Here is a 23752-nt window from a genome sequence, read left to right as displayed (position 1 = left end):
GGAATAGGCCAATTAACAAAGTGAGGGAGAGTCTGCTTGGAAGCTGTTTAAGATGTCTCTTAAAGCTCCCGATGCAGAGGCTGAGCTGTGGGTGGGATGGAGCGGCCACAGGGTCTCGGTCTCGGCAATCCCTGCCCCAGATGGGTGCCAGAGAGCTCTTGGGACATCAGGAGCCCCAGCCACGGTCCTCGGTCCGCAGTGAACCTAAAATAGCCAATTTTCTGTCCTTTTTTGAAGACTTAATAACTTTGTTATTCTGATGACCCTTAGACTTACCATCAGTTTTGTCCCTGCTGTGTCAGCCACAAGTGGGTTTATTTTTCTGGTGAGTCATTCCTCTGGCTTCGACCCAAGTTAATCAGGCAGCGGCAGTTGGGAGCTTCACTGAAGTCCTGAATTACCCTGGAGTAAAACCCACATCAATTAAATTTGAAGCAGCATTAATACTGCAGAATGGTACGTGCATTAGAGGTACAGTAACATTGTGTAAGTATGCAAATATGGTTTGGTGTAACTAATAGTCTATAATTACATGAAGAGGGGCCATTAGTTTAAGGCTGATGGAGGAGAACACTGAGTTAAGATTGAGCTTTCTACAATAATTGCATTTCCTGATTTAGCTGTTCTTTAATTTCTGTCTGAATGCCATATCAACCTTTGCTTTTTAGTGAAGAACATCAGACTTGCTCTAACCTCAGTTCTTGCGTTTATCAGAACTTGAAGGTGCCCAGCTCTACGGCCATGAGAGTCAGGCTCTGGTACTCAGAGGTCCTGCTGGTGCGGACGGGGGGTTCTCTCCGCGAGGGGTGATGGGTGCACCCGCACTGCTGTTGTGGTAACTCAGGAGCTGGTAGTAGCTTTCCTTGGCTGCACTAATTGCATTTCCTTTGCAGTGTCTCCTTACTCTGTCCATTTCAAGGCCTTTTAGGAAAAAAGTAACGTTTTCATTATTAGTATATATACTTACGGGGTTTTGTTTTGCTCTTTGCTAGCTTCAGGAGTTTATAAAAGAGAAAGAGGGCTGTTTCAGCTTCACAGATACAGAGCTTTCTTCTTGCAGTTACGCTCTGTAGTAGAACTGTTTGCCACAGAACACAGTAATGGTAAGATCCATGGTTTTGTCTGGATAGTGATGCTCTCGGGGCACTTTCAGTGGGGAAAAAGTGTACAAGCCACTTTGAAAGATGTCATTGTTTGATTAAGAATTCGGCTTGAAGTCTCTTTCTCTAATGATACGATAAATTTTGTCTTTTAAGGGGCAGAGAGTCAAAGATGAGAGGGAAAACTTGCTCTGGATGATTCCTCTGTGCTTTGGTATTTGATCACAGGCTCCAGCTCTCGGTGTCCCCAGGAGGGGTGACCCAGCGCTGGGCTCCGGGGAGCAGGCGGGGACCTTGGCCCGGGCTGTGGGCAGAGGGATGCCGCAGGGGACAGGTGCCCGACCAGGGGCTGCAGTGGCAGGAGGCCAGGAGAAGGAGCGTGTCACCTCGCAGCCCCGGGAGGGTCACGCTCTGGCTGCTGCCGTGGTTCCTCAGCCTCTCCCCACGCTCAGACTCCCCCTGGACCCCACCGGAGCGGGGCCAGCCTCCGCCGCCGGAGCTGAGCCCTCCCTGTCTCTGCCTGTGCCGGGCTGCGAGCCGGGAGCTCGCTGCGGGCCCTGTGGAGAGCCAGGATAAACGAGGAGAGAGATCTAAGCTGCACGCGATGTGCTCATCGGTTAGGGGTGGAATTTCTTAATTCTGGCCAATGGCATTTCTAAACCTCTTCGTGCAACATAGAAGTGCCTTGTATCTGTAAATAAGCTCTGATAGTATAAATATTTCTATACTGAGGCCATGAGCTTTCATATGATCTTACACTGCTGTAAGTTTACAGCCATAAATGACGTGACTATGCTGAGAGAGCTTTTTGGGTTTTTTTTTAAAGAAAAAAAAAAAAAAAAAAAGCAGCAGCCTAGCAGCTCCTAGGCTCAACACGGCCTGAGCTGGAAATCAGCTTTTGTTATTACAAAAGTGTATGTATTTGCACTAATTTCCCAGGCTAAAACATGACCTCATTTGTATTCTCTCAAAGCTATTGGGTAGAGAGTGGGATTTAATTTGTTTTTAAATTCTCACGGGCGTGACACTGAGCTGCTGTTCGAGAGGAATTAATCTTTGTGTCGTACCAGGACCCTTCTCATCTGTCTGAATAAACTCCATTGAGGAGGTTGTCCAGGTTCTGCCTTTGGTTCCCCCTGGCTGCAGGCAGCCCCACAGGGCTCCAGGAGAGACCCCGGGGTTGTCTTTGACCAGACTCCGGTGATTATCGGCACGCAATAAGGGTGCTGTGCGGGCTGGCTCGCGGGGCTGTGCGTCTCGGGCCGGGTGAACTGGGACCAGTCTGTCCTTCTACAGTTTGCTTTTTAGCAACGCCCTCTCCGTGCGGGAAGGCCAAGGATGGGAAAATCCCTGACCACGGGAGTTCATTACAGTAGGTGGGAGAGGACGTTGGGCAGGAGATGATTCTGCTGAGTTTGGAGTTTTCAAAGTTTTAATTAAAATGCAGTTGAAATGGTAGCTCTAGATTAGCCCTGACGGGCGAGGTGGTTATTAGACTTGCATGCTGTTTACTAATCAGCTCATTAAGGGCTTGCATAGGATTTCTTTTGAAGCTTTGTTCCTAGGCTTTGAAGATGTGTATTTTCTCTTAAAAAAGAAAAAAAGAAAAAGAAAAATAAAAAGGAGCTATTACTTGTTTGCTGGAGCCAAACTCTTTGCGTTTTCCCCCGTGAGCCGATGGTCCCTCTCTGACGGAGACCTTCGGTCCCCGGGCGCCGCCGGCGCTGCGGGCAGGGGTAGCTTCCCCGTCCCCCCCAGCTCCCCGGGGCTGTCACCGGCTCCCGGGGGAGCGCGGGGCGCCGGGGCACCGGCCGGCACGACGGGACCGGGCGGCCGCGCTGCCGACGGCGGCCGGGCGGGGGCGGTGCCGGGGCCGGTACCGGGGCCCGTGCGCGACCGGTCCGGCGGGGGGCGGCGGTGGCGGCCGCGTCCCGCGAGTCCCCCCCGGGCAGGGTCCCTCCTTCGTGCAGGGTGCGCTGGCGGTGTCGGGGTCACCGGCCGCTCCGGCTCCTTCCGCGGGGGACCCCCCGCCGCCCCCCTGCGGGGGATGCTCGGTGGGGTCCAGCCTTTGCCGGTGGCTTCCAAGGGGCCGGACCGCCGCTGCCCCCCGGGGCGGGCTGGGAGAGGGGCACGGGGGGGCTCTCGCTCTCGGGTGACACGGCACCGCGGGGACACCGCTAACCCCGCCGGGGTCCGTGTCCCCGCTGGCTGGGAACGTGTTGAACCGGCGGGCTGGGGCAGGGGCATCGTCCCGGGGGGAACCGGGTGTGCGACAGTGCTGGGTGCCCGTCCCGGGGGGGGCAGGCGTGTGGCATCCTCCGGCCGGGCTCGGCGCTGGCCTGGCTGAGCCCGGGGCGGGTGCTGGGGACCGCTCTCCGACCCTGCGCCCAGGGCTCACGTCCCTCTGTGTCACCTCATCCCTCGATGACCACAGGCAGCTGAAAGGGCTTTCTTCCTTAACAACAAAAAATGGTGCTGAGGTGTTTTTTTTTTAATCAAGAATACTTATAATTGTGGGTGTTCCGTCCTGTCATCAGAGGATTTTGAAGATGTTTTTTCTTCCCCCCAGTTGCTGTTGGGAAGTTGCTCCCCATCCTGCGCTTGTGCCGATCTGCAATCCCAGTGTGACCGTTGGTCTCCAGGCTGCCTGGTGCTCAGGCTTCCTGCAATTTAGTGTGTTAAACCAGCTCCAACAAAAGAAAGAGCCGAATTAAGAGCATATTTCCAAGGCTCTAGAGATATTTCTGTTATGTGACTGTATTTCACTCTCTACAGATGGGTTCGGCTGTAGCTTCCCAGTGTTTCCGTGTCGTCTATATTTAGCTAGTGCTTGAATCAGCACAAAGGTGCCTTTTGCCATCCCTCCCACTCTGAAGAGACCTGATTGAAGTTGCAGGGTTGCACAGCTCCAAAGGCTCCGGAGTGGGGGAGAGGGGGAGCAGCTGGCTGGGAAGCGGAGCAGCAGACATCTCACACTCTGCGGCTGGCTCGAAATGGAGCTATTTTAAGCACTTTTGGGGCAGGCAGGATGGTGCGTATGGTCAGAGTGACCTACCTGTAAGAAAAACCAGGGAAATTGTGTCTATTTATTCTCCCCACCGCAGACAGCTTTGCCCGTGTGTTGGTGGCGTTGCCGGATCCCTTCTCCTGCCCACGGCCAGGGCATGTGTCTGCCCCGGCACCTGGGGCTGTGCTCAGCAGGAACCACGGGCACAGCGCCGTGGCTGTCCTCAGGCCTAGAGGCACGTCTAACTGCTGTCCGGGGCTGGCAGAGCAGATGGCAAATACCCAGCAACAGCCTCCAGCTTCTCCATTTTTGTGTGCTCTCTCCACCGAACCCATCCAGGAATGTCCCAAATGACCGTGCTGGCAGAGGGCACGAAGGGCCACAGGTCCGTGTGCGTGTCCACTCAACGAAAACGCTCACAAAGGCAACAGTCTGAGGTTTAACCTTTCTCTTTCCTCAGGCAGCTTTGCTAAAGCAAGGTCACCAAAAAAGCCTCAGAAATCCCTTAAATGTTTTGATGTTGCGGTGGAGCTGTGCAGGTGTAATTGCTGTGCACAAGATCCTATTCTTACTGCAAAAGCCTTGCGTTACACCAGTGACTATTTGACAGCAACACAACAAATTGGTTTTGATACTATACTCTAAATAATTTTCTAATGTGGATTATAAAAGAAAAACAGGCTGTCATAGGCTGATCTTGCTATATTTGGGAAATAAATGCACTATCAGCTTTGTAAAGCCATATGGTGGATTTATTCACAATCAGCAGTTCCTTTCAAATGCAAGTTCATGGCATTTAGTAATACATTTTCCAGGATACAGCTCAGCACTCTTTTTTTTCTTTTTCCTTTTCCAGCGTATGATTTGAGAGCGGTCAGCTGGTTGGTTGTAGGCCACCTCTTGTCTGTGCAGCGCGTGTTCAGCAATATAATTAATCACTTACATTAGTGAGTTCTTACAAACTCCCCTGTACTTCATCATCAGTTTTTCTCCCTGCACAGATTTGTTTCCCGTGCTGCTGCCTGCTTTTTTCTCCTTTCCGTGCAGCGTTGCTGGGCTCCCTCTGGAAGAGGTTTGTAGGGATATTGGTCACCTCCTAGGGCAGCCACATAAAATAACCCCAGAATAAAATGTTCAGTTCCTGCCTGTAAATACACCTTTAAGTCTCCGGCTCCTGCACGTGAGCTCGCTTCTTGCTCGGAGACCCGCAGGCTGCCGGCTCCCGAGGCTGGGACCAGGAGGGTCGTGGTGCTCCAGCGGCTTTAGGAGCCTGGCTGTAAGCACCTGAACTACCCCTGAAGAAGGATTTATTGCAGTGGGTGTTCCTAGGGATTTCATCCCTCACTCTGGGCTGGATCAGGTCGCAGCTGGCTCTAAATGTGGGGCCATTTGTGTCGCCTTTTTCCCTCGGCAGCTGCCACAGCGCGGGTCCCCAGGGCGGGAGCGGTGGCCGAGGAGCGTGTTGGTCCGGGAGAGACGTCCGTGTTCCTCGCACTGCAGTTCTCTTTCACTGGAGGCTCCGTCTGGGAGCTGTGGGGTCTCTGTGCACGCTGGTGTTATTTCTCTTTAATCCAATTTCTTAGTAACCCGCCTGGAGTGGAAATTTCACAGCAAAACCAGTGCATTCAAAAGCAGGAGCTGATGAGAAGGCTTCCCTTTTATTTTTGCCTTGATTCTGCCTTTTAATTCAACGTTTCTCAGCTGAAATGAAAGCGTAAGCAACTCACGAGCAGATGGCAACAAACCCACCAGGCAAACCCATGAAGAAAAGCTACCAAGGTGCATTTCTTGACCTGCTGCCACCTAGTTAGACGTTATTCCGTTGAAAGAGGCTAATTGATTTGACTGTTTAACCTAATAGCAGCTTATGCTTCTCTCCATCCACACAGTTAATCTGAGGTCTTAGGCGACAGAATAACTGGAGAAGAAAACAAGTAATCCAATTGATTAAAAACAGGAGCTGCCTAAGAGCAAGAGGCAAAAGTGTTTGTCGCTTGTGGAAACAAGAGGCCATCGTGTTCTCTGTGCGGTTCTTGTCTGTAGTGTCCCCATGGGCATGGGCACCACCACGGGCTGTCACTCCCCGTGGCCGGGGCAGTCCCTGTCACCAGGACAGGGCCCAGGGGATGCTCCTGGGGGCTCCCAGCCCAGGGGTCCATGGGCCCTGCAGCTTGAAAGGGGAGAGGGTCAAAAGTCACTGAGAAATGCTCATTTTCAGGAGAGATGCAGGACTGTGGTGACAACCCCTGAGGAGCCGGGCTTGGCCCTGCAGGCTGCCCAGACCCCCTGCCTGCCCTGGGGATCCCCTGCCTGCCCCATCCTCCTCATGTCAGGGGGGGCAAAGGACTCCCCCTCCTCCTCTGGGGGTGCCCTATGCCAAACACAAGCGCACACCACTCCACAGCAAACACGTCGCCTGCAGAGGAGCCCATTTACGATCTGCTGCTGCTCGGGCTGCTCTCAGATCTTCATCTTCTGCTGTTTGTGCTGACTTTGTAATTTTTCAAGGGTGGTTGACCTTGAGAGGGATGGCATTGCTGGTTTGCTGTGCTTGACATCACTCTCCGTGTTGTCTAAACTTACAAACCATAAAATTCACACTGGTGAGATTTCATGTGTGTGAGACTGGGAAGACCACGGAGAATGTTTTTGATAGAATGCCGTGGCCATATTTTTCTGACCAGATTATTTGAGGGTGGGAATGAGGGGAACATTGCTGTTGTACCCTTGACATTTTGTTCCCATAAATATGGGTCTCGGGAACATGGAGCACTGCGACCTCTTTGCCATAGTCTGTTGGCAGAAGTTCCGTACGACGGCGTGTGGATGAAACACGCTCTGCATCAGCAGGGCTGTGGCTGACTCTGGTCGATGTGGATGTTGGAGTGGAAGGGCTGAGGGAGATGAAGCCGAGGGAGATGATGTGGGAATTGCTGGAGAGGAGCCGGTGGGGATCAAGCTGCCGGCGCTGGTGTCTGCGGCTCCTCTGGGGTGGGCAGTCACTGACCCCGGGACATCCTTGGGCATCAGCATGGGGGTGTGCACCCTCAGAGCAGGTGGAGTGAGCTCCTAATACATGTGAACTCGGGATAACCATGTGAAATGCACCTTTTTTTAATTAACATGATTACTTGTTCTAGGTGAGTAATCACGGTAAGACTGTGTACAAGTTGGCATCTGATTTTGCATATATATTGCATGAAGAACGGGGTGTTCGGTGTCTCATGCCTCAGTACTGCGCCGAATGTCCAGAGAACTCCGGATTGATCGTGCTGGTGCTAATGAATCAATTACTCTCCATGCACGAGTGTCTCTTTATATGTTCAGAAATCATTCAAAAAAATGACAAGAATGAAATCAGGTTTTATTAAGTTAGATTAAAGCAACTGGATTCCCATATGGATGGGGCGACTGGATTTAATGTTGCTTTGCATATTATTCCAGTCTCCTCTTGGTGGGAATAGTTGTCTGTTTTAGGAAGTAATTTTTTTTTTAAAGGACAATAAAATCGTAATGATCACCTCATGGTGTCTCAATGTAGACTTTTATACATAATGCAGTACTGACCTCACTGCTCACGTTGCTGTGCGTACCCGAGGCACAGGCGGGTTCGTGTGCAGGGTTTGCCCCGTGTGTTCCCGGGGAGCCCTGCGCGGCGCCGGGCTGCGCCTCTGCTCCCCGTTCGGCCAGGGCCGTTAGATTCCCTTCCCCCGGGCGTTCTGTAATCCGTTTAACATAACACAGTCATTTGTCTTGTTTGCTGACTACTTAACAGATGGATTTGTGGGTTTCGTAATTACTATATGAACGTTAATAAGACGTGATATCTTTTATTAACTAACAGTTTTCCAGGTTTGTTTTTCCAAATGATGAGGTCAATTATATGCAAATATTAGTGACATACAAATATTAGTTCTACATTAGCATTTGAGAAGTTGTGCAAACTTTTAAGGCTCCCCATGGTGCCTTTTTTTCCTGCCCTAAGCTACACTTTGTGATCACTCTCCAGTAGCACAACTGGTTTGGTTCTGTTAAAGGTTGGTCTCTCAGCGTAAGGGGGGAACAGACCTGGCCCGTGTCCTAAGCCGTTCTCCATATTTATCTGCCTGTGTGGTTTTCTTCCATCCATTCATATCCTCCTGTGACACTCAGATCCCATCTTTCTTCCTGGAGAGTTCCAAAAGTGGAAATCAGTGTAAATGAGTACAAAATCTGCCTCTACCACACGGGAGAGAAGACGTCTCCCGCTGCTGGGACGCAGCCCTTTCGGGAGCTTTAACTGTCCAAGGGCTGAGGAGAAGAACGGAACAGCGTGCTCCGTCGTCCTGGGGAACAGCGAGGGCTGGTGGTGCGGGACAGGGCACCGCGGGGTTCGTGGTCACCGTTGACACCTCGGTCACCCGTGATGGGACTCCGAAAACTGGGGTTATTTGTGGTTTTGATGGAGGAGCTGCTTCCGTTCCCCAGGCGGGGAAGAGGCAGGTCCCAGGGTGGGCACAGGATGGGGACCCCACCAGACTCAGCGCCGCCGTTCCCAGGCTGCTCTTTGTACCGGGGGCATCGTCCCGGCAGTGATGGGGCAGAGCGGAATGCTGAGTTTCAGGCGTTCACGGAGAAAGAGCAAAATGGGAGTGAGGTGGAGGGAAGGGCAGCGCCTGCCCGCGGGGCTGGAGCCGCCGACGCTCCGTTTGCCGCTCCCCGTTTGTGGCTGAGTCACGGAGAAGCAGCGTTGCCCATGGAATGTAGAACCGTGGGCATGTAAGAAATGTTGAACAGGAAGAGCGTAACGCTCCCTGACCCTCCGTTAACGCTTAGGTGCTTCGAACACCAACACAGTTTAAGCTGCAAGGTTCCCTTCTGAAGGGCATCACGTTATAGGGTGACACAGTACAACACGCCATACCGTGCTGTTACACCAACACAGACGTGCCGGGAGTGCGGTGCAGCCCCTTCCCCCCGAGCCCTCCCGTTCCGCTGGGGACCCCCAAGGCTGACCTGCACCCCGAGCCACCGCTGTCTCCTGTGGCAGCTCCCCCGGGCCCTGCCAGCATGGCGGGGAATCAGAGCGTGCTGTGGTGACTCCTTGTGATTTTTCCCATACCAAAACAGTTCAGTGCTTAAAATACGCTCTCCGCCAGCCAAAGCGTGCCGGGGGCTGGGCTGGCTTTCCAGCTCTGGGCTGCATTTCAGACGCAGTTTTGTCGGATGCGTTGCCCAGAGACGGCATCCTCCTGCGGCGGCAGCTGGGGCAGAACCACGGTGATCAGCGCTCTGCGTCGGCCGTCCCTTTGCGAAGTATCTCTAAAAGTTTACAAACTCCTGAGAATGTTGGAGCGGTTGGCAATAGATTGCTGCTTACAGGCTCTCTGGCTTGTCCAGACCCTCTGGGTCTCAAAACCAGGCTGGGGGGATAACGCAGAACTGTTGGCTGCAGCCAACAACTGCTTTATTTTGCCTCACCCAGTTCTGCGTTATCCCCCCAGCCTGGTTTTGAGACCCCATCCATCCTTCTGGTAGTTGTGAAGCTCCAACTAATCCCGGCAGAGGTCAAGATTGCTGTTCTGCCAGACGTGCAGTCTCCTTTCCTTTGGCGAATTAATCCTGCCTGATTGGTCTTTGTGCTCTCCATTTTCCCAGGATGGCCAAGCTGCATCCGGGTGTTCTCTCTTCTGCTGCTGGATGACATTTGAGGATGAGCAGAATGATTTTTATGAAGTAGCAATCCTAGCACTGAGTTCTCAGTGCTCTAAAACTTACTGTGCTTGTGTTACAAGATGTGGGCGGCCCTAGTTTAATTTATACCACAAATTTATTACTTTTTGATGTAGTCCATGTTCAAATTAACTGAAGGCAGCAGAGTGCTTGCAGTTTAGGATGTACAATTCAAAATGACTTAGATGTGTCGGTTTCTCGCATTGGCCTACATCCTTTCAAATAAAATCCACCTTTAGGGCCAAACAAAATTTTGCATATTTAGTGCTAATTTAACAGAAATAAACGCTAAATAGTAATTCTCACAAATAATATCTCGTCCCAGGATATGTGGGGAGGCATCTGAGCGCTCAGTATAAATACATTACATGACAAACTTGGGTTTTTTTCTGCACTCAATCTGATCCTGGGTTCTCTTTTTGTTACTTCTGATCATGCAGCCGATGGATAAACAGTTTACAGACTCTTGGTCGTTTCACAGCTTTCCAGGTTTTTTGGGTTTGTTTTTTATTTTTATTTTTTTTTTACTACTGTGGTGTGTGATGGCCATCTTTGCTCTGTGGAATTGTTATTTGTCTTTGGCTTGATGACTGACATTTTTTAAGCAGGAGGGGGATGGATGGGAAGGGTGTTGGGAAGCCCATGGCACACGTGTCTGTGCCGCCGCGTTGCGTCCCCGAGCACTGGGGCGTGCGGTGGGTGAAGATGAGCGGGTCACCTTTGGTTTAGTTTTGCAGTGTCTGTTCCACTCAAATGCATGTGCGAGTTCACGCGTTCCCCTCCTCTACGGTAACCTAGTGTAATAGGAAACATTGTGGGAGTTGCATCTCTGTATGAAATTAACATGGTGAGTTTCTTCACCAACTGAAAACAGATCAACAGGGAAATCCAAGAAACAAAATATTGCCTTTATTTTTCCATTCTGTGCTCACTGGATTTAGTTATTCAGCCCTAGACTTCCTGTAATAGTTATGTGCTGAACAATGTCCAGCATCATCTTGCATCCTCTTTATCCCCTGGATCACACTTCGCCGCAGCAGACTGAGCGCTTTGGGGCAAGGAGCCAGTATTTAGGCATTACAGGGTGCCACGTACCTCGGCTGGGGGCTCTATCCCCAGGAGACCTTCGGCACCCCTGTCCCACCGTGCTGTTTCAGACCTGGATTCCCAACAAACACCAGTCAGGTTTGGGCTGTCCCGTCATGTGCGGTGGAGCTTGTTCCTCCGGTTAAAAACCAGCCCAAAGGAGCAAACAAACCCCCCCACCCACAGAGGGGCTCGTTTCCAGCGCTGCTCGGGGGAGCTGTTTTCAGGTGAAAACTTACTCCTTAGCACGGACTGTGCTGAACTGGTTCAGATGCACCGATGCTGTAACATGTGGCCTTAATCTGCAGAAATGGCAAATCCTATTTCTTGTGTAAGTATTTAAGCTAATTATATCTCTGATGTGAAGAACATGTGACACAGTTCAAACTGCATCCTTTGAAGGACATTGAAGTCTCGGACCCCCTCGTGCCTCATTACACGTTTGGGATGTCGTGTGTTTAGCAATAATATGATTTACAGAATCACAGAATCTTCTTGGTTGGATGGGACCTTTGAGATCATTGAGTCCAACCAACAAAAAAAAACCCCAAAAAACCACACCAAAACCAAACCAAAACAAACACCCACCCACAACCACACACCCACCCACAAACAGACACAACCCAACAATCTCAGGCACTAGAGCATGCCCTGAAGTGCCACGTCTACACATTTCTTAAATACCTCCAGGGATGGCGACTCCACCACCTCCCTGGGCAGGCTGTGCCAGTGCCTGACCACCCTCTCAGTAAAGTAATTCTTCCTAATAGCTAATCTAAACCTCCCCTGCCCCAACTTCAGACCATTTCCTCTGGTCCTGTCATTATTCCCTTGGGAGAAGAGGCTTATTTAGTAACTTACTTAGTAACGATATAGACAAAGTGAGTATGTTGTGGCTGGATTATCCACAGAACAAGGGAAGGAAAGCTTGCTCTCTTGGTGGTGGGTTCATCGCTGCCCTCACCAGCCCCGGCCGGGGAGGACGGTGGAGCCCACGTGCTGCCCAGCAGCCGGGGCAGTAGCCAGGTTGGTGGGGCCACCAGCCATGCGCTGGGCTCAGGGCGAGTCCCACGGGAGCCCCGAGAAGCTGCAGCACTGACGGTGGGGTTCCTGCTGTGCTGGGCAGTGTCGCCCTGCTCTCGGGAGAAGGCAGGGCCATGGACTGCAGGAAAACAAGCCACCTGGCTGAGGAGCAGCAGTAGACAATGCAGATCTACTGCTTAAGAGACACAGAAATCAGACTCTTTCTAATTTCAGTGCGGTCCATTGTTGTTTCTCCCTGATTTTTCGTGTCACCTTTGCAATCCGTAAGATAAATATGTATTTTCTTATATATATGAAGTTCTGCTATATATAAAAGTACCAGTAAACAGTATATCCAAAGTACATGATGAGATAATACAAAAGAAATACCTGAAAACATAGTTGAGAAAAGTTATTTCTTATCTGATATCTATATATTGCAGTCTGAACTTGTGGGAAGAGTTCCTAGTGATTAATAGCCCTGATAATTGCAATGGCTGTCAGTTACCACTGCTCTTAGAAGAGCAGAGAGCAAATTGTGAAACCTTGATAATTTAGCACAAAAATGTTTCTTCTTCCAAATGGCTCTGCGGGGGTGAAAGATGCTGAGGTTCAATGGCTGCCCGTGATGACGTGGAGGTTTCTGGCCCCGCTGAGAGCTCTGGGCGGCCACCGCCGTTCCACACTCCACGTGCAGCGTGTCACTGACACACGGGCAAAATCCAGCACTACCCGAGCAAAATCCGTGGAGTTTTGCACTTCAGTGTGTCCCACTCGCTGTTTGCAGCTATTCAGGTATGTACGGGGGGAGAGCAAAGCTTTGGCTCAGAAGAAGACGATCGAGAAGCACTGGCAACGGGCACTGGATGGGGCTGCTCAAAAAAAGGGCAAAAGCAGTAAATAGGCACAGGGAGACATTTTTCAGACCCTGGCATAAAATGCTTAGTAGGGAAAGAGTCAAAATGAAGCGAGGCCTGCCCTAGTGACCCGGAAGCTGGTCAGCCTAATTGGAGACACGAGAGAAAGCGCTTGGGGAGCAGCTACTCCCTGAGCCAGGCGGGTGCGTGCCGTGCTCGTTACTGGTGTGCTGTTAATCATGTACAGCTTGTACCAGTACCAGTAACAGCACGTAGCGGGGGTGAAGGCCACATAGATCCATTTATCATACGACCTTTGGGAGGCAGAAGTCTTTGTCTACTTTGCATTTGATGAACTGATTCTTCCCTTTTTTGCCCCAAGGTCCTGACCCTTGTTCTGCATCGCTCGTGAAGGAGAGGGCTGCGGCTTGCCCACGGCATCTGACCTGACTTCCCAATTTTCTTGATCTTGGTTTAATCCAGTAAATTATTTGTCTTCCGAAAGTCATGCTAATTAAGGTTCATGCGATTTGGACTTCATCCCACGTATGGGTTACATCTTCCCCAGCTTCCTTACGTGACTTAGACTTGAAAGCAGGAGAAACGCACTGACTTAGTGTAGTGAAATCTCAGTGGACGTTCTTCTGGGCTCCATGGGAAACACAAGGGCACGGTTCCAGAGCACAGGCTGAGGGACGTGCAGGGGGCTCAGCGAGCCTGCTGAGGTGCAGTGGCATTAGCAGATGGTCTCCAGTGACCGCGCAGCAGCCCAGTCCTCTGTCTGTGGGTGAGGAGGATGGCCACCCATGAGGATGTTCCCTTGGGACATTCCCGGGAGAATCCCTGGGAGGATGTTCATCTGCACGGCACGTCCCCTGATGGCTGGATGGGAATGGTCTTTGTTGGCCAGCACAAGCTGGTGCCCATCCCGAGCCTTCCGCAGGCTCCCAGGGCAGTAAACGAGAGCCTCGGTCTCTGGGTACTCAGCTGTATGGCAGGACAGTATTTATCCATTGCTGTGAAGTGCTTGGGTGTCCATGGTCCTCTGGAAGGAGTGGTCCCTGCCCTGGTGTCGCTCTCTGGTTCTGGACTGAGCCCCCGGCGTGCTGAGCCGGGCGCTGCTCTGAGAAGGCTTCGGGAGCGTCAGGCTCCCAGGGCGGCTCCGGAGCTCGGGGCTCCGGGCTGTGCTTGGGAGCGGGTCTGGAGGTGGTGAGCGAGGGATAAAGCCCCAAGAGGCCGCTGAAGGAGGCTGTTTGCAGTGTGCTCGGCTGCAGGGGGACTGGTGTGGTCTCCAGTAGTGACCACCGACTGTGTTGTCCCCTCAGTTTGATCAGTCTACAAGCACTCCTCGGGAGAAGACTTCCCCACGTAAGGGAACAGCGGAGTCAGCTGTGCTTTCAGGGTGACAGTGGCCTTTCAAAAGGCAATTCTGGTCTAAGGGATTGCATCACTTTATGAAGCAATGATTGGCACAACCAATGTCATGAATTCTAATTAATTTACGTATGCATTAAAGTGCATTCTTGAGGAAGATGTTATTTCTCTTTCAAACACACACAATTAAGTAGCTATCCCCGCTGCGGTCTCTGGGCACGGTTGGTGTCTCCCCCAGCACCGCTGCTCCCACCATCTGCCGGGTTCCTTGGGCACCCTCCAGGATGCTCCACAGCAAAGCCGGAGCCCACCAGGAGCGGTGCAGGGAAACAGCCCATCTCGCTGGGCCTCTGATGGTCTGTTTCCATGAGCCACGAGTCACGGCATGGGGGGGCCTGCTCAGCAGCCCCGTCTCCAAAGAGCCATCTCCCTCCACGTGCCAAGAGCAGGTGAAGATGCTGCAGGGTGGGAGCTCATCCTGCTCCTGGGGAGCGTTTCCCATCCCACCCCGGAGCGGGGGGACATTCCGCTGGTGGGATAGGGGCTGAGCCGGGTTGGCAGCGTCCTCTGGGCAGAGCGGAGGGGCCGTGGGAAACCACTGCTAGCCCTGTCCCCTCCACGTGCTGTCACCAGAGCTTCCCCACCCCGGCTGACCTCCCAGCACCGTCCCCCCGTCAGCACCTCAGGGACGGCACCGCACCAGCGGTCTGGTAATCAATAGAAATAATTCTTACAAATTTAAAAGAAATTTTGTTATCTAATAATATATTTAACAGTTAAAAGAGTGAGGCTAATGTTCTAACCCAGAGCAGTAATTAGGAAAACAGATTTAGTGCTCGTGGATGTGAAGGTGCAATAAATAAATGTGGTGAAGGAAGTTTTGTGCTGAGCATAAAATCGGAGGTTTGATTCAATTATTCTTAACACACTGCCTAGGTCCCACAGAAACCTGTGCGCGGGAGTTCTTAAACCTATTCTAATTGAAGCAAAAATCAGCGGAGTGGAAAGTGTCCTGGCTCTTCAGGAGATGTCAGAGTATATAACATGGGAGACACCTGGGGGTTTGGAAACCAGTGACAGCTACGGGCTGACCTTTGGAGAATTTAATCTGCAAATGGATTCCTGCTTAGGACAGCTAATGCTTTTAGTTATTGTAAAGGCTCGTTCCTGGATTTTTAAAAGCTGAGAATAAATGGATTTCATGGTGCAGCTCCGATGCGCGCTGCATAACAAACAGGTGGCTTGTGGATGTATTTAAATGATAGGGTATATTGAAAAACTTCGCAGGACTTATGAATATATAATTATAATTCATGCACAATGGGGAGAATAATTTTTCTAGTTAATAAAGGAGAAAGGACTTGGCACTTGTTAAAATGGAAATACACTGAAGACGGAGCCCGCTGAAAAGAAAGGGAGGGAGGCTGCTGGTCTGTGTTTATGTTTCTTAAATAATACTCATAAGCATTGCAAGGGCTTGTTACTCAGCTGGGCACTGCCTCTGCACTGGGGTTTGCATCTGAGACCTGGAGGGAGGACGCGATACGGTAACGTTTGCTTATGAAAAATCTCTCCTTATTTCTCTTTCTGGAGCTGGGGCTGCTGCAGCGAGGTTGCTCCTGTGCCTGCGGGGTGTACACACGGGCACACCTCTGCTCATGGCGGGCAGAGGAAACCTGGTTCCTGGGTGCAATGGTTCGGTTTTCACCTTCCTTTTCCTCTCTCTTTTCCTGCGGGGGGTCTGTACCTTCCCTTCGGAGACAGGAGACCACCAGCACAGAGGTGTCCGTTGACTTGCCCAGGGCTGGCAGCAGTTCCGAGTCCTGCTGTGCCGTGGTCGGGTCCCGTCCCCTGCGCTGCAGCGTGGGCAAGGAGCTGCCAGCAGCACAGAAGGTATTTTTAAAGCGTGATGTTACTGCTGTGACTCTCCCTGGCCTGCAAGGGAGCTCTGGTAAATACATCTCTGCACTGTGCCGTGAAACCACGGCCGGGTCGTGTGCCTTGTCACGGTGAGTGAATTCAGACTAACCTGTGGATCTCACCCCCTGCAACCTTCCAACCCCATGTGATTCTGTGATTCTGTAACCGAGGGCAGCCTCAGCCCCAAATACCATGTGTTTGCTCGACTAAACCCCTGCCTGGTGACCGTAGGAAGGAACTCACGTTCCAGAATAATGCAGTGAAGGCTCTGGGCACAGAGACTCAGGCTCATGCCTGTCTGACGAACGTTTCTGGCTTGTCACATCAGTAATCCCCATATTAATGAGTGGCCCGTGATGTGGTGTGGTTGGCTGACAAATCCTTGACGTTATCTGTGCCTGTGAGTCAGTGCCAGAGTTCTCCAAGGTGCAGCTCCACAATGCCGTACATCCACCTCCACCGGACAGCGCGGCGGAAGGCATCCGGGGGGATGGGCGGCTCCAAGCCCGGCAATTCCCCTTTCCTCACAAGGTCGTGGCATGGGGCAGAAGGAACTTTCCCTCCCTCTTGTCTCTCGCCTGGGAGGATCCACAGGCCCCTCCAGAAGGAGTGCGGGGGTGGCACGGAGCGCCCTGTCCGCAAGAGGTGCATACTGGACCTGCTGGAGCCCTCTGGCTCAGGGATGCCATCTCCCGCGCTTCTCCTGAAAAAAGCAGCTCCCAGGGAGGCAGCGTGATCTCAGCAGAATAATAATGTAGGCTGGAAAATCTTGCACCTTCCCAATGAGATTTCAATTATGATACTACAGGTAGGAGAGGAAGTGGAGCTGCAGCGCACCGCTGGATTTACAGTGTTTTCCAGCACCTTTGTCCATTCCCTCTGCATCCCTTATTTCCCCTCCAGCCCCAGTAGCAGTGACGCTCCCTGCTGATGTGGCACTGGGCTGTCAAGGAGCTCCTGTCGAGCACCGGGGTCGTGCCTGTGTTCCCCCCGCGGCTGCCCTGCCCGGGCCACACATCGCTGCCTGGCTGGGGACGCCTTGTGTTCTGACACTGCGGCTGGGCTTTGCCTCCAGCCTCAGGGGCAAGAGCTCACGGAGCGGAGTTGGGGGAACTGGCCTCCGTGAATTTCTGCCCTGTGTCTGCCAGTGGCTCGGTTGGTGCCAAGGCTTATTTCTTCCTGGACTACATCAAGACACAGAACCCTCCCAAAGAGTAATTGTTTCCCCTTGGCGTGCACCAGATGACACGTCCAGAATACAGCCTGTCCTTTCAGAGACGTGCCCTGAAAAGGAGAGCCCTCCCGTCGGCCATCGCCCCTGTGCTCGTCCCTGGATGTCACCGCTCCCCGTACCCCACATTGACCTTCACAGCCATAAACCAGCGAGCATCCCTACCCCCTCCCGCAGCCGAGACGGAGTGAGGCACCCATGGGCACACAACTCCTCGTCACTGCTGGCGTGGCTGCCCCCGTGGCCCCCGCGCATCCCCTGTCCCAGGACACTCGGCGTTGACAGGCTGCGGCTGTTTGATGTCAGACCCTGGCTGTGTTCTTGTGTGGGGGGCGGGCAGGTCGCAGAATGGCGCTGCTTCAGGCGGGAGCTCCCCCGGGGGCAGGTGCGACCCCGGGACAGGAGCATCCCCAGGGCAGGGCAGCGCCGCGCTCCGCCCGCCCGGGACGCGCCGCACCCGACGGGGCGGGCGCAGCTCGGTGGCGGCGCCGAGCCGCGCCTGTGCCGTGCCGATCCCAGCCGAGCCGAGCCGAGCCGAGCCGAGCCGTGCCCAGCCGTGTCGTGTCGATTCGATCCGATCCGATCCGAGCCGTGTCTTGCCGATCCGATCCGAGCCGATCCGAGCCGTGCCGTGCCGTATGGGAGGAGCCAGCGGGCTCCGCCGCCCCTGCGCCCCCCCACCGCCGCCGCATTTCGCGGCCGGCCGCCGCGGAGCAGGGCGCGGGGGGGGATGATGGATCCGCGGCTGCGGCTGCTGACGCCCCGCGCCCGCCAGCCCGCCGTCAATGGAGGAGGACGTTGAGACCCGCAAGATCAGCAGCAGTTTCCTGCGAGACCACAGCTATGCCACGGAAGGTGAGCGCCTGCCGCGGGGGCGGCGGCCCCTGCCCGCCCGCAGCAGGTGGGGGCCGCCCCGCAGCAGCCCCCGGCCCCGGCCCGCACCTTCCCCCGCGGCCGCCGCCGGAGCCGGGGCCGGGCTCCGATCGCCGCCGGGGCCGGGGCCGGGCAGCCCCGCGGCGGCGGGGCCGGGGGCGGCGCGGGGGTCCCGGAGGGTCGGCGCGGGCTGCGCCGTGCGGCTGAGCCGCTCCGGTGACTCAGCAGCGCCGGACCCGCGGGGTCCCCGCCGCCCTCCCGCCGGGCTCGGCTTCCCCCCCCCCCGCCCCCGGCCGGGTTTGCGGGGTCCGGCCCCCCGCTCGCCGCAGCCGCCGCGCTCGGCCGGTCCGGTTCCTGGGCGGGGGGGGGGGGGGAGGCCGCTCGGTGCCCGGCTCCTCGCCGCCGCGGCCGCTGCCGAGCCGGAGAACCGGGACCCGCCCGCAGTCCGGCCCCGCCGGGGCCCCGCTCCTCCCGCCCGGGGAGCCGGGGCGGGTCCGAGCCCCCAGCCCCGCCGGGACCCCCGGGCCGCTCCGCCGCGGGGGCGGGGGGAGCCCAGGCCCGTCGCTCGGAGCGGCCGGTGGCTGCGGGGCTCCCCGGGAGCTGCGGGGATGCGGCGGCCGCGCCTCGTTAGTGGCGGTGCGCGGGTGGCTTCCGCAGGTGAGCCGTCACTGCGGCCGCCTGCCCGAGGGTCGGAAGCGCGGCGGATGGTGGTGCGGTTCCGGCTGCAGAAATTCACTAGCTGTCGCAGGGCTGTTTTCCCTGGAAGCCGCTGCAGGAAGAAATACGTGTCGCGTGTTGCGGAGGCGAGGAGAGCCAGAGCTGTTAGACACGCACCGTGTCGTAGCCCCGGCTGAGCTCGGGGGTGCGTTTGGCCGCGGTTCCCCGTGGTGTCCCGGGGAGCGGGGGAGCCGGGGTGGCCGTGTTGGGCAGGAGAAGGTGAGCTGTGCCGGCACACCACGCTGCAGCCGAGGTGGGATGGGGGGACGGGGACACGGCGCGGCTGCCTCGGCTCTCCCTCCCGACAGCCGAGGAGCTGTTGGCTTCACACCGGCTCGGTCACCACCTCCCGTTGCTCCCTCACCTCTGGAGGAAAACGCAGCGGCTGTAAAGCAAAACCACGTCCCCCCCATCCCTCCTGGTGGCACTGACCCCTCCCGTGAAACTTCAAAAACCAGACTCCAAACCAGAGAGTCTGAAGAGGCTTATTAATAGCTTAATTAGTAGCTGAAGAGGCTTTCCCTTACTGTTTCAGTCTCCTAAGTCTCTAGAGGAAGCCAGCATAGGAGCAGATTTTGGGAATTTTGTGACTCCAGCACGTGGCCGAAGGAGGGTTTGTCTTGTGGGTGTAGTATGGTATTGGAAGGCGTTGGGTACCCAGTGGGCACAGAGAAGGATCGTGAGCAGCTGAATGATGTGTGTAGCTGAAACATAAGTGCTCGGTGTTGACAGCCCCCGGCAGCAGGGGAGGTGGTGCCCCAGCGCATCCCCGGCTGCACTGCTCCCACGCTGTGGGGCAGGGGGGCACGCTGTGGGGCTGGGTGGCAGGGGGCACGTGGAGGCCACAGCCAGTTTACCAGCACAGGGGTGGCGGGACGTTTCTGGTGTGAGGCGCTTCCCAGAGGGTGGTGCGGCCAGTCTGGGGCTGAGCTCCCGTACTTCCCCATCGGCGGGCTCGCGTCCCCTTGTGCTGTGGTCCATGGGAGGATGAATCTGCCGTTGCTGTATTATAAAGGCAGCTGCAGCAGCCAGCAGAGAAAAGACGTGAAGGTAGCTGCCCTGCGGTGACCTGCTGAGAACTCGGTTTTGCTGGTCGGGAAGGGTGGAGGGTTGGGATGAGCGTGCAGTGATTTCAGCCGGGGACAACGGGAGGTCTGGGGATTTTCCAGCCCGAGATTTCAGTGATAAGATCCAGTCCATCTGTGGGGAATTTCCCCAAGCTGTAAGGTGGCTTTTTCAGAAGAGCCTTGTGCTTCGTACTAGAAAACTGTAGCCAACCCCTCCATAGAAATGACGTGTCCGGGGGTGTTTGTGCAGTAGGAGCGGGCTCAACCGGGGCGATGGAGCCGGTACCTGAGTGTGTTCAATGGCCACGCACCAGCAGGGAGTTTCTCTTCGCCTCCTGCTGTTGAGGAGTTGTGACTCTCCCTGCGGTTGTTCTGCTAGAGGAAGGCTGAGTGTACTTTGGGATGGCAGATCTGGCTAGTGTGGCAAAAAATTAAGATAATTCAGTTTTATTTTTTCTACATGTGAAAGCACATGAGTAAACCGATGCGGTTGGTAACCTGCCTTCTGCTTAAAACAAAAATATCCTTCCAAAGCCTGTTCGTAAGGTGAAGACTTGTTTGGGAATGAAGGTGTCCCGGGGTGTCAGCTGAGGGGACAGACGGGGTCACAGTGGGGTTTGGAGGTGGTGGTGTCACTTAAGTGGGTCTGGTATTATTATGCAAACGTGGGGTGAGGAGGTATTTCTAAAGCACACACTTGAATGCCTTGTTCTTGTGGGTGCTCAGAAGTACTGCTAATGAAGGGAACGGGCCATTGTGCTCATTCCACTCCAGTTGCCAGGGAGTATGAAGCCGCTGAGCTGGGGTGCACGTCCCGGGGGTGAGGGGGGTCTGGGGCGATGCCAGCGAGGTTGGTTGCTGCCCCAGACCCCACCACGCTGCCCTGGAGCAGCAGGTCTCACGTGAGAAATGTTCAGAAACCGTGCTGGGTTTGTTGCTGCATCAATCCATTTGCAGTTCTGCTGAGCACCCAGTCAAAAGTAGGGCAAATCGAGAGTATTTGAGTACAAACAAACCATTGGAGTAGCTTCCCACTTTCAGATGCGCTTGCTAGAGGTGTTGAAGGCCCTTCACCGCCCCACGGGTGGCCTGTTTCCAGTAGCTTGCCCCAGAATGCCCATCTCCTGAAGTCTTCAAGCTGTGGGTGTGACCGTTTCTGTCACATCACCGTCCGCCTGGCAAGTCTCCGAGTCCTCCTGCTGGCTTGGAGCTGGGTAAATACCTCCAGACAAAGGAGGAATGGCGTGAACACCCTTTCTCCACTCCCTGCCCTGGTGAGGGACAGTCACGACAGCCAGGGTGCTCAGCGGGCTGGGGTGGGACATGAGCGGTGGCCATGGCTCATCCAGGGGGACAATGCCTCACGAACGAGGGTGTTTCATCTCTGTAGACGCCCACTCCATTGCGGGGCAGGGTCTTTGAGAGAGGAGGGTGCTGAGCCCCTCCTGGGGCAGGGCTGGCTCGGGGACAGGGCCAGGCTGGTGCTGCCTGTCCACCAGCTGTGAGCTCGGCTGGGAGCATGGCCACCATGCACAGCCACCACGCACGTCCCCCCTTGGCGGGGACCAGAGTCTCTTCTCCATAGGATCATAGAATGGTTGGGTTTGAAGGGACCTTAAAGCCCCCCCCAGTGCCACCCCCTGCCCTGGGCAGGGACACCTCCCACCAGACCAGGTTGCTCCAAGCCCCCTCCAACCTGGCCTTGAAGCCCTCCAGGGATGGGGCAGCCACAGCTTCTCTGGGCAACCTGGGCCAGGCTCTCGCCACCCTCACAGCAAAGAAGTTCTTCCCCACATCTCATCTCCATCTCCCCTCTTTCAGTTTGAAGCCATTACCCCTCATCCTATCACTACATGCCCTTGTAAACAGTCCCTCCAGCTCTGTCCTTACCCCCTTCTGATGGGATGTCCTGGGCTTGGCACGAAGAGCCTGCGGAGCTTGGCCCCGCAATAGCTGCGGTTGGGTGACCCTTTTGCACGGAGACACGTCCCTTCCCACCGGTTTGGTACAAAGGACAGGAAGGTCTGACGGGGTGTGACGGGTGCCCTGGGCGGAGATGCTCAGGGGAGGGTGGCAGCAGGAGCCCCTGGTGGGGTGTGCGTCCTGGGGTGTGCGCTTCAGCTGTAGGCGTCGTGGCGCAGATGCCCCGGGGCTGGCCATGGCTGTAGGCGATGCAGGGGTGGGTGCTTCCTGGGCACCCGTGGCTCCCAACAACGCGGCTGGGGAAGGAGAGGTGGCCTCGCCTGGGGCTGCACGGGGAGGTGGCCCATGGCCAGGTGGCTGTGCTGTGGGAGGAGGACCCTTGGGAGGACCCATGGCCACGGCATGGGCCCGCTGTGGCCATCTTGGCCCACCCAGTGGGGCATCACCGCCTCTGCCAAGGGAGCATGGAGGTTCATGGGGCCGACCCCACCGGGGACGTGTGGCTTTGGGGACGCACTGGCTGCTGCTGGGTGGGAGGGCCACGACACCCTGCAGCCGCTCTCCAGCCACTGCTCGGCTGCTCCTTTTCCCGGGCACTGGCTGATGCCCCAGTGAGGCTTTAATCCCCTTGACGAGTGTTTCCCAAACTGAATAGATTTTGTTGTTGAGAAATCTGTCAGTAAGCCTTCGTTTCCTTTTCCTGGTTTAACCTCGTTACTTCCAGCTGTAACCCCTTTGCCTCTCTCAGTCATTCCCATCCACCTTTATCCCTGCCATGCTGCGGGAAGAGCTCTGGTGCTGGTCCCCCTCCGCCCCGGCGCCGGGGACGTGTCCGTGCGAGTGGCCTGGTGGCACCTCGGTGGGGGCCATCGGGTGCGTAAGCTGCCTCCGCGTGCAGCAGAGGACGAGTTCAGGCTCCTCTGTTCTGTTTTGGGGAGAGAGAAGTAACCCATGCGATGAAAACCTGTCGGGATGGTCGCCAGTTTCCCCGGGTAGCTGGCTGTGTGTCCGTGTCCCCGGGGGGTTCCTGTCCCTCCCTCCGTGGGCACGTTCCTGCCTCCCCCTTACACGGACAGAGTCTCAGGAGGAGCCTGGGGGTGCACCCAGCCCCCTGCCCACGTTGTGCTGCGCTGGGTCCCCAAAAGCTTTTTCACTCGCCGGGTCAGTTTGCCGACAGCTCTCTGTGGCAGCAACAGGGACTTTTTAAAAAAATCTGTGTGTGGCCCCCAGAAAAGCACAAAGTGAGGTGTTTTCCCCCAGCACTGGGCTTGGGGTGAGAGCTGCCGGGTATTTTTGTTGTTGCAAATGATGTGAGTTGCTGTTTGGGGATCATCTGGATTGGGATTTAATTAATCCGGGAACCTCCTTGAAGTTGTTGTTTTATCGCATAAGTCCTTTGATTACGAAACACAGTCCCATCCTTTCTGCTTTTTATTTATAAACATGCCCTGTGTTTAGGCCTCCCCTCCTCTCCCTGAGCCTGTGCGTCTGCCGGGTGGGAAGGACCCACGGACGCAGCTCCTGTCTGATCCGGGATCACGGCGAGGAGAGCCGTGTACCTCTGCCGTGTGTGCGCCCTGCGTCAGAGCCCACTTGGGGATACTTTAATCCAGAGATTAATGAGAGAATAGATGTGCCTGGGGACTCTGTAATCCAGGGATTACTGAGAGGACCGGGAGCGGGCAATGGTGCCACTCTGGCCCCTCGCAGATGGGCTGTGGGAGCACCCGGTCCCTGGGGGGGCTGTTGCACCCCTCTGCAGGGGATGGGGCTCGGCATCTCCCCCTCTGTAGGTGAGGACCCGTCCCCGTTGCTGCGGTGTCTGTCTGCTCCGGGGACCGGCTGCCTCAGGTCGGAGCCCA

At 55.2% G+C, this 23752-nt stretch overlaps 1 protein-coding gene across 2 annotated transcripts in view; it reads left to right on the top strand.

Moving 5' to 3' along the window:
* The window catches only part of PPP2R2B (protein phosphatase 2 regulatory subunit Bbeta), a 75684-nt gene that overhangs the window by 3691 nt on the left and 48241 nt on the right, over window positions 1-23752 (top strand). The window contains exon 1 of one of the 2 annotated variants that reach the window (XM_074156791.1): window positions 18016-18165. The exons of the other annotated variant lie outside the window; for it this stretch is intronic. Coding sequence (XP_074012892.1) covers window positions 18096-18165 — 70 coding nt within the window. The 5' untranslated portion in view covers window positions 18016-18095. Of the gene's footprint in view, window positions 1-18015; window positions 18166-23752 lie in introns of those variants that run through there. 2 annotated transcript variants of the gene reach the window in all.

Source organism: Numenius arquata, chromosome 11 (assembly GCF_964106895.1).
Source record: "Numenius arquata chromosome 11, bNumArq3.hap1.1, whole genome shotgun sequence".
Lineage (NCBI taxonomy): Eukaryota > Metazoa > Chordata > Aves > Charadriiformes > Scolopacidae > Numenius > Numenius arquata.
This window is presented reverse-complemented; position numbering and strand designations above follow the sequence as displayed.